We start from the raw sequence: 16095 nt of genomic DNA, 5'->3' as shown, positions 1-16095 counted from the left end.
TTAAGCAATTTTTGAACAATTTTTTTTTTTTTTTAATTCCAGGGGATATGGATCCCCCGGCAGGGGACCAGGGGATAGGTCGAAATTCCGGGGGATTTTTCCCCCCGCCGGGGGATATGGCATGTATGTTATATAAGTCAGCTAAATCAAATGATGTATTACTTGTAATTATATCGCGTAAATTTCATAACTATTGTAATTTATTTGTACCTGAAAGTAAAATATGTCCAATACAATGCAATGCTTTTAATTTGTTTAACATTCATTCCCCTCTTTCCTAAATTCTGGTAACTTGGGTTACTCCTGACACAGGCACCAATCTTGCACAAAAGTAACCACAAGGCTTAACACTACAAACTGAAGTTATTTTTGTTAGAGCGTATACCTTCCGGGTCAAAGAGGAACCATGGTCTACCCTGCTTGAACTGGAGAGTAATGAACTCATCCTGTCTTCCCTCGGAGGCCGCAAACAGCAGTAGGCCATTCAGGTTCCGAGTTCTGAACCAAAACCTAATACCTGCAATACAAGAATGTAGCTGAAGTCAACTAGCAAAGATACCCTAAGACCTTATTTTCTTTATATGAAAAGTTTACACCATGTTCTTATAATAGTAAAATATTCATAGTTAAAGCGTATATCATTCTGATATCAGAGTAGAGGATCAAATTCACATTAATGTACATTCTGTTGTTTTCAGTCCGTTGTTTTACATGATCGTGTTCATGAATCAATAAGATAATTATGAAAAATTTGTGTTTATGTGTTGGTAGATAGATATACCAGTGAAGTCCACATTCTGTGGGATAGTTTCCGGCGGGAAGAGGTAGTAGCCGCCCCCAGGAAATCTGGTCCCACTGATGACCTGAGGGGGGTAACTGAGGGCCGGAATTGTCTTCTGCACTGTATAGACGGGCTGGGGACCATTTGGGAAACTGGGTGGGGACCAGATGATTGTCATAGCGGAGGAGTTGAGGCCATCCACTAAAGGCTTCTCAAGGCCCTCGGGGTCTGGTGAATACAATATACAGTAGATAAGAATGGTGATTATTAAACTCAACTTGGTAATTTTATCAACTATCAACAAACAAGAGGCCCAAAAGGGCCTATGCTCTACTGGCATGGCTTTTGTGGTCATATCAATCCAGAGCATGTATGTATGGCTAAAAGGCAACAGACATATAGTTTATGTTTTGTGTTTGGGTTACCTCAAAACGTAGCACGTTCAACATCTGAGCCCAGAAAGTATTGTAAGCAGATTAGTTGCATGAACTATTTTAATATGTGCCAAGTAAAAGTCATCTGACAAAAAAAAAAATGCTTTCAAAACTGTACTCATAGTAAAAATTTCTGTAGTTTTAAAAGTTAAAAAAAGTTGGTCAAAAGGTCAAAGTCAAGGGCATCCTAGGACAACATTGATCAATTTGAACAAACATTCACAATCAATTGTGCTGAGATGGATGCACGAACACACACAAAAGATTTTCAAACCTTTCCAGATTTATGTTTACCAAACCTGTGAACCCTTGGTATGGCCAGTAATGACACCAGGTGCATAACTTAAACATTCACAACCAATTTTGTTAAGATGAATGCGCAAACTACAGAACTTAAAGCTAAAAAATGGCCTTTGGGCTTTCAACAAGAACAAGGCAGAGTAATTCACAAAATCAACTGCAGAAGCAAAAAGCAAATTGTCTCTCAAAATCCTAGACTTGCAAATTGTCTCCCTTAACTCTAGACTTGAATTTACATGTACATGAAAACTTGGCTAAAAATAGAATTCGCTCATGCAGACCTGGCTTAAAATAGAAAGCATTTCTTTAAAACTTTCATGGCCCATAATCTAGGCATTCAAGGGCGGATCTTGCTGGTTTTCGAAAGGAACCGAGCTCTAATGGATATCTAGATACTGTACAAGTTTCATCGAGATACAAATTAAAACTGAAGACTGTATCGTGTTCACAACCAATTGTATACACAATAGCATTTTTTATAGTATCAAGGGCCATAATGTAGGCATGCATGGGCGGATCTGGCTGGTTTTCGAAAGGAACCCAGCTCTAATGGATATCTAGATACTGTACAAGTTTCATCTTGAAGACTGTATCATGTTCACAAGCAATTGTTTACAGACGCACGGACGCACGACCGCACGGACGCACGGATGCCATACTACATACACATTACCATCGCATAAAAATATGTTAAGATCAAGAATTTCAGTTTATTATTTATTATGTGTCACAATTAAAACTGTTTTACCTCCAAAAAACATTATACACTTTGCCTAAACTGACCAATGAACCTTTTATTTTCAAAATAGAGGGTACAACTTCTAAAATATATTTATTTGAAAAAGAGATCTTACAATACATGCATTGGTAAGATGACTCGAATATTCTTACAAACACTTGCATACAAGTATATGGGTTTGTTTGTCATTAATATATTTTTTGGATGGGTTGCAAAGGCATGTACACTTTAATAACTTAACTTTGAGTGAATAAATATTGCAGTTAAAAGGTTATATGAAAGATATTTAATCAACTATTCCTATAGATATTATTTTTATACAAAATGATCCACCAGACAATCACATACAGTCTTGGTTGGTCCTCCCGACACTTTCCGTGCTGTTCACACACCCCACTGCATTGCACGCCTCGGTTTTCACCGTGTGTTCACTGTAGGGGCTGAGTCCGCTCAAGACATAGAACATCTTCTCTGGGCCACCCTTGTACACCTGCACCCAAATAGAGGGAGGGGCAAACGGGTTCACCATCAGGTCTGTCTTCATGTAGTAGTACACCCTGTTGGAAAAACATTATAATCTAATAATATTGTTCTTGCTTTTTGCTAAACTAAGACAAAAGCAATCAGATGCCAACACTCAGCAATTTTCTTAAAACATCTTAGGTACCTTATAACATGTTAAGCTAGGCTCACTATTTTTGTGTAATGTTTACAGTTTGAAGATTTTTTGAATTTTAAAAAGAACTCTTCTTATTTCACAATAAACAATCACAATAAAACATAGATTTTTTTAGCAAAATCAGGAATAAGTTAGAATTTTGGCTTTAGAAATAAAGTTACTCGAGAAATTGGAGCCATGTAGTCAAGGAGGATAACTCAAGCAAAAAAAGCCAGATTATTGGAACTTCCTATAAACACATAATAAGTATATTCATTGTAAACATGCTTGTATACATGTACCAACTTTCATATGAATATTTGTAAAACAAATAAAATCATCGGAAATATCAGAAAGATTAAACTAGAGCTATCACTGAAGGTGATTAATACCACCAAACGCCGCCTCTCATTATGATTTATCATTGTATGAAGTTTTATGAAATTCCATCTAGTAGTTTTCAAGTTATCGCCAGACAAAAGTTTGACAAAAAAACAAAACAGAAAAAGGCAATAACTCTGTAATTTGCTAAAATAGTGTAACGATTCATGAACACACTGAACTACTTCCCATTGTGCTGAACCATTGTATAAAGTTTTATTACATTCCATCCGGTAGTTTTCAAGTTTTGCTCCGGACAAGAAAAAAGTAACAAAGGGCAATAACACTGTAATTGGCTGAATAGAATTGCGGTTCCTGTACACTGCACTTTCTCTCATTATGATCTATCACTGTATGAAGTTTTATTAAATTCCATCCAATAGTTTTCAAGTTATGCTCCGGACAAGAAAAAAGTAACAAAGGGCAATAACACTGTACTTGGCTGAAATAAAATTGCGGTTCCTATACACTGCACTTCCTCTCATTATGATCTATCACTGTATGAAGTTTTATTAAATTCCATCCAATAGTTTTCAAGTTATGCTCTGGACAAGAAAAAAGTAACAAAGGGCAGTAACCCTGTAATAAGCTGAAATAGAGTTATGGTTCTTGTGCACTGCACTTCCTCTCATTGTGCTTTAAACCATTGTATGAAGTTTTAATAAATTCCATCTAGTAGTTTGCAAGTTAATGTCTGGAAAAAAGTTTGACCTAAAAAAAAAAAGGGCAATTGCTCAGTAATTAGCTAAAGTAGAGTTATGGTTCTTAAACACTGCACTTCCTCTCATTGTGCTTTACCATTGTATAAGTTCCAATGAATTCCATCCAGTACTTTTCAAGTTATACTCTGGACAAAAAAAGTAACAAAGGGCAATAACTCAGTAATAAGCAAGAATGGAGTTATGGTTATTGTACACTGCACTTCCTCTCATTATGCTCTATCATTGTATGAAGTTTAATCCAATTCCATCCAGTAGTTTTTAAGTTATGCTCCGGACAAGGTAAATTGCAACGGACCGACCTACAAACCGACGGACCGACCAACCGACCTCAGGGTGACTCCAATATACCCCCTTCAAACTTCGTTTGTCGGGGGTATAATAAGGGAACACGCGGTAAAGGTTAAACTACAGAAGTTCATACCTGTACGAGATAATAATGCCTCTCGACTGATGATCAGTGGGTGCATACCATGAGATATTGAGAGAGAATGGACTGATTCCTACCACAATGGGGGCAGGGGTAAAGAGGGGGTCTGTGGCCCCTGTACGCCCAGACACCCATGCACTGGCAGCTTTCCCCGCACTATTCTCAGCCAGAACCTGATTGAAGATTTGTTTGAGTCTTGATTTTTAAACAGATTATGTGAAATGAAATTACAGCCGGGAATATCCATATTTAATCAAAAGGGTATGACAATGCACTTTTTAGCAACTTGCATCTACATGTAATTGAGTGAACATTCTCATGTATGTGTAAAGACTAATGACAAGTTTATTTCATGTTATGAATAAATTCACTGCACTGAAAGTATTCTTATCCACCTCTCAAACATAGTATTCCAGAAATATTATGAGGATGTCAAAAACGCACAGCTTTAAAGTATACTTTAAGGCTGAACACAAGGTATTGTACTTTGAATGAAATCTTAAGTGAATTGTTAAAACAGACCAACAACACACCTGGAACTCGTACAGTGTGAAGGGTACCAGCCCCGACAGGATATATTCTCTTGCCGGAGGGGTGAGGGCATTCTCCTCTGGGCTCTTGGTGGGGCGGGGATTGTATTGACCACTGGGATGAAATATCCGAGTTTCCGGAGGATTCCTGAGCCCATCGGGCCCTATGGCTCCCTGCATCCATAGCTCATAGAATATTATAATACCTAGAAGGAAAGAAGTAAACACTTAGTTCTAAATACTTGCTCAAACTACAGAGTGATTAACTAGTAGTCTGTTAGACATGCACAATATTCACTGGTGTAACAAAGGCAAAATCTAAGAGCTGAAATAAATAACTTAGTAGGAGGAATTTAAAATTAATTGAACCCAAATTTTATGTTGCTTACCATCAGTTGTCAGAGAAACCAATTTACCATTTTTCTTATTATAGAAATTTGATATAAACACAGGAGAAAACTGCATAGTAACTATTTGATTTTTTTGCAAAGTTTTTTTTTAAGTACAGCAATGAGTTGCTGTTTTTTTGTGACATTCCGAAAATTTTATGACTTCCCCATGTAGTAGAATTTTAACAGAGACAGCGCGCTCGACTATTCCGCCGCTTTTCCGTGTAAGGACTGAAAAGTTTTGGCAAACATGCATGAATCACTGTTAGATTAGATTTCAATGCAATACAAAATGTGCTGAGATATTACATAAATGTGGTTACATGCAAAATGTTAACTAGAATTTTTAAGTCTAATAATAAAGGGCCATTATTTGCAAAATACAGTTATCTAACTTGGTTATACAATTAGATTGGGTGGTTGAATACAATAATTATTGTATAAAGTCTAAATGCAATACATCAAATAGTTGCTGAGATATTATCCTAAGTGTGCTTACATGCAAGTCGCATAATAAAGGGGCAAAAATTATATAATATGAAAGATAGAGTTATCTTACTTGATTAAATAAGAAGGTTAAATGGTTGGGAGCCTGTGTGTAAAGTTTCAATGCAACAAATGATGTATTCGCTGAGGTATTGACTTAAAAGTGGTTACATGCAAAACCTTAACCAGAATTTCTATGTTGAATAATGAAGGGGCCATTATTTGAATTTAATGCAAACTAGAGTTATCTTACTTGGTTACTTAAGTAGATTGGATGATTGAGTACCATTGTATAAAGTCTCAATGCAATACATCAAGTAGTTGCTGAGATATTAACTTGCTTACTAACTTTGTGTGCTTACATGCAAAACCTTAACCAGAATTTCTAAGTCAAATAATAAAGGCCCATAAATGGCATTTTATTCAAAAAAATGTTATCTTACTTCATTAATTTAGTAGGTTAGATGGATGTAAATACATATCTAAAGTTTCAATGCAATACATGATATATTTGCTGAGATAATGACTTAAATGTGGTGACATGCAAAACCTTAACCAGAATTTCTAAGTCAAATAACAAAGGGCAATTATTTTGCATTAAATGCAAACAAAAGTTATCTAACTTGGTTAATTAAGTAGGTTGGATGGTTGAGAACCATTGTATCAAGTCTCAATTCAATACCTCAAGTAGTTGCTGAGATATTAACCTATGTGTGCTTGCACGCAAAACTTTAACCAGAATTTTTAAGTCAAATAATAAAGGCCTATTATTTGCTTGCACGCAAAACCTTAACCAATGTGTGACGCTGACACCGACGCCGACGCTTGGGTGAGTAGTATAGCTCTCCTTATTCTTCGAATAGTCAAGCTAAAAACTAAAAACATTTAAGACATAACATTCCATACCATTGGGGAAAGCTGGTGGTTCCCAGGATATGTTCAGTGCAGTGTTGTTCACTGCCATGATGACAGGTGGAGCCATTCCTTCGGGCACTGCTGACATAGTTGGGAATGTGACAGGTTCACTGACCAGGCAACCACCTGTCGTACATGTGTCCACGTTGAACACATACCTAGTGAATGGTACAAGGGACTGTAGAGTGACCCGCAAGGCCTGACCCTGCCAGTGGGTTGTTTTGGTGTCGTTGTCGGTCGAGTATAGGATGTACTTGAGTAATGGACCATTCATGATACTCGGAGGGTTCCAAGAAAAGGCAGCACTCTTAGCTTGGATGTTTGAAACATTCAGGACAACAACGCCATATGGTGAGCCGGCAGGAGTAAGGAATGAGATAGGAGCACTACGCACACTTCCGAATGCATTTGTCGCCTCAACAACGTAGGAGTAGATCCTGTACGGCATCAGGTTCTCATCCACAACGGTTCGCTCTGAAAGTATAGAACAACTATTGCTTAGATAAATTGATCAAGGCATTATTGCTGACTAAGTGATTATGAATAGAAACAGATTTTGTAGCTAGTTATTTATAAAAGGTGTCGTGACTATACTTGTACATGGATGTCATATTATTTTCATATTGATATTTAAAGCTGCAGGTGATTCCTGTATTTTTGTTTTAATCTCATTACATGTACTACATATGAATTGATATGAGGCTAAATAAATTAATTACAACTCCCTACTTTTCATAACAAAAGGCTATATTGCATCCAAGTGCATGTTGGTTCAGGATTATCCTATGACAAAGTTAATCTGTCCACTGGTTTCACAATTACAGATATTTATGTCAGGGTTGTTTCTGCGTCATTTGAATTATTCTTATACCTGTTAAAGAAGTCACTTTTAAAGCAGGCAATTACAACATTGAATATATCAAAAATACTTTCCTGATGCATCAAAGCAACACAAATCATGGGTAATATCATGCAAAATGCATGACATGCAGATGCAGGCAATACATGTTAACTGACTTTAAATACATTTATAAACAATCTGATAATCTAGATCAGGCAAAATATGAATTTGAAAAAAACACTTTTGTTAAATTTCTGGTAAAATATAATCAATCAAAAGAAGTGACTAATATAAAACTACCAAAGGGGTTATGTAATAGATGTACCTGCTGGATCTGTATAGGAATAAGACAGGAACGCATTAGTATTCTGTTAATACCTTAAATAACCATTTATTTTATGTTTTCATTTAAAGGTAACATAATCAAATATACTTTTACACCAATGACAGCGACCAACATTCTTAATGAAAACTATTGCTGAAATTGAAATAATTATTTCCTAATTGTGTTCAAGTGGCGACAATAATAAGCACTACTCTCCTTGTTTCCAACTGCAGAAATAAGACTAGTGAGACACCTTGATCTATGATTAACTTTACTACCAATTCCTTTCCTATATGATGGGTGCCTGGCACCCAGTACCCATTTATTTAACTAGCTGCTGGGTCAGCAACCAACCATATCAGAACGGAGGGTGAATCTTTTACCTCATGCTCTGTAGGTGGATGCCCTTACCACTAAGCCACAGAGATGGAAAACGCTATATTAACTAAATACATGTAATCATATTATGGATCAGTGAAGTATTGAAGTGGTATCAGTGAACATGAACAGTGTGTGAAACCAGGTATCTCGCTTTTACCTGCTGTATTATCCTCTAAACATACCAATCATTATGTTTGTGTTGGAAATATTACACAATTACATAACACTATGTATTGCATGTTCATAAAAAAATGTGCTTAAATCAGGATGGAAGAATTAACAACAATAGTGGAATCACAGCAATAGGTTGCCTAGGATACAAATACACACAAAAACAACATGTGTTGAAAGTATAAATGAAATTTATATTATGATGTTATCCTTAAAATGCTAGCAGTACTTAACATAATGAATGTTGAAGTTATTTGTCATATTTATTGGGAAGACGTTACCAGTACAAACGTTGTAAGAACTTGTGTCTAACCTATTTACATTGTTGAACGAAAAAGGCAATATAATATGTTTAAATCAATTTGTCATATTTATTTTACAAGGTCCAAGTGCTTGTCTGTTTTTGTTCTTTTTAAGATCAAGGCATAAAATATTTTTGCCATAGTGAAGGGACTTGATAATCATATATAAAATTATGCACAATGTTATTGTAAACCAGGTTTTATCTAAATATGTCATGGTAAATGTTTGAATAGCACTGCAAACAAGTGCAATAAAGGCATTATGATTATGAATTAAATTAATCTTTAAAAAACAGTCTACAGTAAAACTGCGGTCGTTCGAACAAGCGGTCATTCGAGAACCGGCATTCCCTCGAGGTCGGAGCTTGGTCCCGAACTTTTTTCCTTCTATTTTCATATAAATATACCAACGCTGCATCGATACCTAATTATGTCGAGGAGTCAAGCAATATTCTTGGTCCCAAGTACACAAATCATGCACAAAAACCTTATGGCTCGCTCGAGGTCATAATTTCACACTTTTTCCCGAACGCGTGTTCCAAAATAAACAAAAAATTGCTAGGTATTTAAATTTCGTAATTGTAAAAATTGCAATGACAGTTGAAAGGCAATTGATAAGGAGTGAAAAACTGTTCAACACTGTTAACGCATGATCAATATTAGTTGATATGGGCATTTTAGAAGATAATTATGAGAAGTTAATTGTGAGAAATGTAAATGAGTAATAAAAATTTGAAGAAACACTACCATATCGATCCAACATCAGAATCTCTGAAAAGAATTCCCTTTTGTCACTTTGCTTTGCAATAAGGCCATTTTGTAAAACATTGTTTTATTGATTTATTAATATTCCTTTTACTTTTTATTTAGTATACATATAGTAAATGACAGCCTTAGAATATATGAGCAATTTCCACAACGCAACACATAATGGGTGACTTAGTAAACAGACTACTTCATACTTGAAATACACTGAAATATATTTCATAACAGACTGGAGAATAGAAAATCGGGTCGTTCGAAACATCGGTTCCCTCGAGGTTTAGGCTCGTTCCCCGGCGACCTCGAGCGATCGCAGTTTCACTGTTAATCTGATACCAAATGTTGCTGCAAATGTTATGAAATCTAAAGATATTGAACTAATTCTACAACTTGATTAATACATTACAATTTCACAAGTGGATTAGGACTGGTGGTATGAACACACATGTTGGGGAATGGGTTAGGAAAGAGACCAATTCACTACCTACCATCTCCGAGGAGAACAAAGATTAGGGTGTCGTTTCTGTACACCTTGTACGACTCTATGACGCCATTCGGGTAGTCGGGGCCCTTCCAGGTGAGCCTCAGTGAAGTGGAGCTCAGGGCTTCATGTGTCGGGCGTGGCTGCTGGTCAGGTGCTGAATGACGACAAAATAAGTTGTATATTTAATATAGCACATTTTGTATAACTCTTATGACACAAGGTCCTTCTATGAGCTGCAATAAGATAAGCCTTGTGTGGGAAGAGATGGTGGCTCTTCCAGGTCAGAAATACTGTAGCATCCTGGTTGACTGACAGGGATGTAGAGTGGGTAAGGGTCACATGTGGAACTCAGGATTCTTTGAATGCTAATTTGCAATGATCAATTTTAAACAAAAGCAGTCTTAGACTGCCATATCCCCTGTCAAATAAAGAACAGTACCAGCTTCGCCTTACGACAGTAGATTACAACTAAACAATGGACAGTAATAATGTAAAATACTGCACTCAGAGTTATGGTTCTTGTGCACTGCACTTTTGCCTCAATGAGATCTATCTGTATATGAAGTTAAAACCTTACAGATTTTTTTAGTTATAATCCGGACATGATTGCTCGGACACAACCACACTCACACCCTTATCATTACTATATCCACTTCGCTTTTTCAGTGGGGGAAATAATAATACACTAGAAATAAGTATTTTAGTGAGCCGCTAAAAACTCCAAACTGGATCGTATATTGCCATTCTTAATGCAATTTTTAACAGAAAAAAACTTAAACCCGAATTTCACGTCTATTACTTTCAATATCTTTCTCTGCTTCCATAAGGAGATTAAACCTTTTAAATCAAACAGAACCTACCTGTGCTGCAGCCATATGGGTTGGAGGCGTCCAGGAAGCTGGATCCAGTCACACATCGGTCACAGCGTCTTTTCCATGTGAACTCCTTGCACACACACTGACCGTCAAACGGGTCGCACGTGTAATTGAGGCTCCCTGCTAAGTCACAACCACAATCTGAACAACTGCAAATCGAAAAAGACTGGTAAGTGTAATATCTGATTGTATCTAGGAGACAGAACCACAGACCTTTATAGTGTAATTTATAATGGTACTTAAATTAGCATCACCTTTTATCATGATTGTATAGATTTTGCAACTAAAGGCTTGTTAAGGTAAAGTAATCTCTTTTCTCAATTTACATTAAGTTTTTATCACAACATTTCAGATCTTTTATTTACAAGATGAAGTATCTGTTTTAGTTGGTTAAGGTATCCATAACTTAAGATGTCATAGGTATAAGTTCCACCAGCGGCACAGTGTTTTGGCCTCTTTAAATACAAATCTGAGTGCTGGTATATTCCAAGGAAATATACCTGAGTATGATTCATTGATTTATATCAGCTTAAAGCCTCCTTTACAATTAAGCCAAATTGAATAGTCATAAACTAAAGATATAACATATTATTAAGAAAACAAATTGTTTGCCATTGTTACTGACGAGTCCAACCAGGACAAGACTAGAATAACAAATAAAACCATGCCGTAGGTAGATTGTCACAAGTATGGTATCATCTTCTTTTTGACTAGGAAATGTTTTCCAATACAGTATTTGTATTGCATACTCATAACAATATAAGGCATATCACCTACCTGCCCTGTCTTCCATCGAACTTGTAGTAGCCTGGCAGACATTCGTTACACTGTATGCCTGTGACCCCAGAGTCCCCTCCCCGACACTCACACTGGCCTGTCTTGGTGTTGCAGTTTGTCAGTGGCAAGGTGCCCTTGGCATCACAGTCACAGTTCATGCAGCCCCCACCAGCCTCCTTACTCACATAGTAACCTTAAAGGTAGAAATACCAGCTAGCAGTCACAGTCACAGTTGACACAGCTACACCCAACCTCTTTGCTAACAAAGTAATCAGAAAAATGGAAATACCAGGGGTAACAGTCACAATTGACACAGCCCTCACAAGCCTGGTTGCTGGCATTGTAATTTTTAAGATGGAAATACCAGCTAGTAGAGGTCAAAGTCACAGTTTAGGAAGCCCCCACTAGCATCCTTGCTGATATAGTAACCCGAAAGAAGGAAATACCAGCCAGCAATCAGTCTCAAAGTTAAGATACATAGTGATAACACTATTTTACTTGAAAACTGCGGCATATATTTTCAACATTCTCAGCTTCCATGTAATTTTGATATCATTTCATAAAATGCCAACAGAAGTCAAATGACCAATCACAAATACATACAATTAGACCAAATATATCATGTTTATATTGATCTATAACAGCGCAATATTCACTTTTTAAATGGAATCTATACAGATAAATGCTGTAATTAGCAATTTGAAAGATGATGTACCATTGAGGCAGTCATCACACTTTTGCCCAATCCTGTTTGTGAGACACGAGCACTGTCCGGTGTTCTGGTTACAAGCAAGGTTCTCTGTGGAGAGCTGGTCCCCAAGCTGGGTACCGCTAGGGTCGCACTCGCATGGGATACAGCCTTCTTCATGCTCAAGGGAAAGGCCCCATGTGTTACCCTTACACTGGTTACAGCTTGCACCCTGAACATTAGACTTGCACACACAGTCCCCAGACTCCTGAAGGGAAATGCATATTGTGTAAGCTAGTTAGACCTATAATACTTGATGTTTATTACAATACATGCTGTAATGATAATTATGAAAAGATCGCACTACATGCATCTATCTGACCTGCTCACTTACATGCTAGGATAAGACCAATTGTATACCAGGCTAAAAACTATACCAGTACAAATCTTTTACAGGTTTAATTTTAGGAAGCAAGAAACATACTGGTTGCCTAACTATTATCATATGTATACATATATTTTATTTCTATGTTTTGGAATGAACCACCAACCTTATTACACAGCATGGAGCCATTCACAGTTCCTGCAGGGTTACATGTGCAATCCTGGCAGCCCACATCTAGCAGATTCCCAAACCCAAATGTCTCATCCTTACAAGTGTCACACTTCAGTCCCTCCACATTATCCTTGCACGGGCACTGCCCTGTAAACTTGTCACATGATCCAGGGGGGATGGATCCCATCATGTTACATTCACATTGCAGGCAACCAGACTCGAAGGCGTAATACCCGTCCTCACACTCGTTACACTGGCGAGAGGTGACATGCTGCTTACACTGACACTGGCCGGTCTCCGGCTCACAGAACTGGTTAGTTGACCCAAATGGGTTACAATTGCATGGCTCACACCCACTAAGGTTGTCCTCTGTCATGTGGAAGAACCCATACTGGCATGAGTCACACTTCAGGCCTGATGAGAAGACAATATAATAAATGTGCATGGGCTGCTACAGAGTTTATTTTTACTAATTCAACATACTAAGCCATAAATCTGGGAAATCCTGATGCATTTATGATCTATTTTACTTTACTTATTCAGTCAAGCATTATGGCCAAAAAGCTACATTAAATCAATGTGGCAATTCACCACCCACCTCTGACATTAGCCTTGCAGACACACTGTCCCTCTGCAGTGGAGCATGTGACATTTCCGTCCTGGGAGCCCGTGGGGTGACAGTCACAGTTCTGACAGCCCTGGGGGTTGTCAAGGGTCAGGTTGTAGAAGCCAGGGCGGCACATGTCACACCTCCGACCCTCCACGTTCTGCTTACACTCACACTGACCTCCTTCCTACAAGAAATTAGGAAGTTTTTCCTGTCATATCAAAGGTATGACTGTATTAAGGATCTATCAAATGTTTTTACTCTCTATATCAGGGACTATTTATATGCATCTTTTCCTCTGATTTTCTTTTCAAAATAATTCGGTTTTCCCAAAATTTAGATATAGCCTTTGGGATCATTTCACAAGCTTTTCTTCCCCAAAAATAAAAAAACAGGGCCCTATCCTTAAATTAGGCATTCCTTGGATACATATTTATCTTCCAAGCCTATAACTAGATCATAAGCTAGTTGTTATAAAAACTTAAGCTTAGGCCACTTGAGGTCTTTATAACTGACAAAATTAATAGTCAATACAACTATACCTCTTTAATACTAACCTTAGCACAGTCCATCTGCAGGTCTTTCACCCCGAGCGGAAAGCAATCACAGGAGCTACACACATCTTCTGCATACATACTCTTTCCTGTGGGTCGATACCATCCCATAATGCACCTGTCACACCAGCGGCCCTCAGTGTTGTGTTGGCAGCTCATACACTTGCCCCCACCACCCGTGTAGTGCTCATCCGGGAAGGGATCAAGGGCTGGGTCATATACACACTCATTTGCGTGGCTGTAACACTCACATGGTTGACAGTCAAAAGCATCCGTCTGTGTGCCTCGTCGAAATGGCTTGTTGTTGTACAGCGGCATACATTCTCCACACTGGAATCACAAACACAAACTGAACTGTGATCACATATGCAGCTACTCGAGCATGCAATGAAACAGTTTTTCAAAGGGAAGTAATCTGACAATTGATTTGACCGTTCACTTCATATTGGTAGGTTTTGGTACTCCAGCATAGCCTCATATATGAGATACAAAGAATGATGCTCAGAGTAGAGGACATGTTTTATGCCTTGTTTTACATTTTAACATATAACTGCATTTGATATTTTTGGGTAAGATTTTTATTACCTGTCTGCCCTGTGTATGACTCTCAGGCAGGCAGTTACACTGGTACGGCAGCTCTGTGTGGTTACAGGTCGCTGCATGCCCGTGACACTCACATCTACACAAACAAGGATGATGTGATTCTCCAATGATGTTTATATCTATATACCCGGTACTACTAAACTTAAATTACAGTAACCCTACTGTAAAAGATGGATTAATATTAATCAGTTTTAAGAATAAGCTTAGTGTAACAAGTCACAATCTTTAATAGAAATGTTAATAGCTTAAATTTAAAACTTGCCAGTATAATGTGTTAACAAGCAAACTGATTTCAAATGAAAATACAGTCGAAACTAGATGGCTCGATATTCTAGGGACCGGTCAAAGTACTTCGAGCCTTGAGAATATCGAGCCAAGCGGGATTGCTTACAGAATGTTATTTTTTCATTTGTTACATAAAGTCTTATTTACCTCGTTTGTTATTGGCTACGCTATCTCCGCAAGAGAAGGAAGAGTATTTATTGGGCATAGTTACGCACCCTAAATTTCGTAATATGACTTATTTGATCATTAGAAAATATCATTTTATTTTTTATTTATAATAAAAATACATTTATGCGAAAACAAGCAATTGTAAACAGTGGGTAACACAAAAATAGCTTAAAAGTTATATCAAAATGCGTAGTAATTTAGGGATGGATAACAATTAGAGACATAACTTAAAGTGATGGCATGTTTATTCAAACTGTTAAACCATTTAAATTCAACAATAATTATAATATCAGTCAAGCAATTTTAATCGATTAGCGCCTTGTGCTAAATGAAGCCAATAAAACAAATCAAGGCGTGAGATTCTTAACTGAACCAGCGAAAATGACATCGACCCAAGAAACCAAATCAAAGTGTGAAATTCTTGTTTGGGACCGCGAAAACCACTTCGAGCGTGGAGAAATATCGACCCTCAAGATATCGAGCCATCCGATCAAAATTTATATGAACAAAGAGTAAATAAAAATCGGTCCTTTTAATTTGGTTCGAGCCAACGAGGATATCGAGCCATGAGATATCGAGCCAACGAGTTTCGACTGTATAAGAAGTCTATTATTTAGCACTTTAAAGACAAATTCTCACCTAGCAATTACACTGTATTCATAGATGCCATAATATCTATGCCTCTCATTGCCCACAAAGAAGTGGTCCTGTAGCCTCACCCTAACCTGTCGAGCCTGAACAAACCTGTACAGCTCGGGGGTGTCATAGAAATCGTTGTAGCCAGGCCGGGGGACAGGCTCAGGGTTCAGGATGTTGAAGGTAATATTACCCTTGGAGTAGTCTGGCGGACTATTGATATGAAATGTGAAACAATTTCTCCACTGACTTATGATTAACCAGGCCTTTTAACTTAAACAAATATCTGAAAAAGTGGATATTTAACACAGCAATATG

General features: G+C 37.5%; 1 protein-coding gene across 2 annotated transcripts in view; it reads right to left on the bottom strand.

Moving 5' to 3' along the window:
• LOC128208236 (usherin-like) overlaps positions 1 to 16095 on the bottom strand; it is a 58500-nt gene that overhangs the window by 39838 nt on the left and 2567 nt on the right. For both annotated transcript variants that reach the window (XM_052911712.1, XM_052911713.1), the window contains exons 6-20: positions 15781 to 15990; positions 14671 to 14764; positions 14089 to 14415; positions 13523 to 13718; positions 12920 to 13338; positions 12396 to 12636; positions 11681 to 11873; positions 10889 to 11052; positions 10033 to 10182; positions 6754 to 7236; positions 4976 to 5178; positions 4437 to 4615; positions 2603 to 2811; positions 782 to 1009; positions 386 to 517 (exon numbers count right to left, since the gene is read on the bottom strand). In XM_052911712.1, the coding sequence (XP_052767672.1) occupies positions 386 to 517; positions 782 to 1009; positions 2603 to 2811; positions 4437 to 4615; positions 4976 to 5178; positions 6754 to 7236; positions 10033 to 10182; positions 10889 to 11052; positions 11681 to 11873; positions 12396 to 12636; positions 12920 to 13338; positions 13523 to 13718; positions 14089 to 14415; positions 14671 to 14764; positions 15781 to 15990 (3428 nt within the window). The remainder of the gene's footprint in view (positions 1 to 385; positions 518 to 781; positions 1010 to 2602; positions 2812 to 4436; positions 4616 to 4975; positions 5179 to 6753; positions 7237 to 10032; positions 10183 to 10888; positions 11053 to 11680; positions 11874 to 12395; positions 12637 to 12919; positions 13339 to 13522; positions 13719 to 14088; positions 14416 to 14670; positions 14765 to 15780; positions 15991 to 16095) is intronic.

Source organism: Mya arenaria, chromosome 11, assembly GCF_026914265.1.
Source record: "Mya arenaria isolate MELC-2E11 chromosome 11, ASM2691426v1".
NCBI lineage: Eukaryota > Metazoa > Mollusca > Bivalvia > Myida > Myidae > Mya > Mya arenaria.
This window is presented reverse-complemented; position numbering and strand designations above follow the sequence as displayed.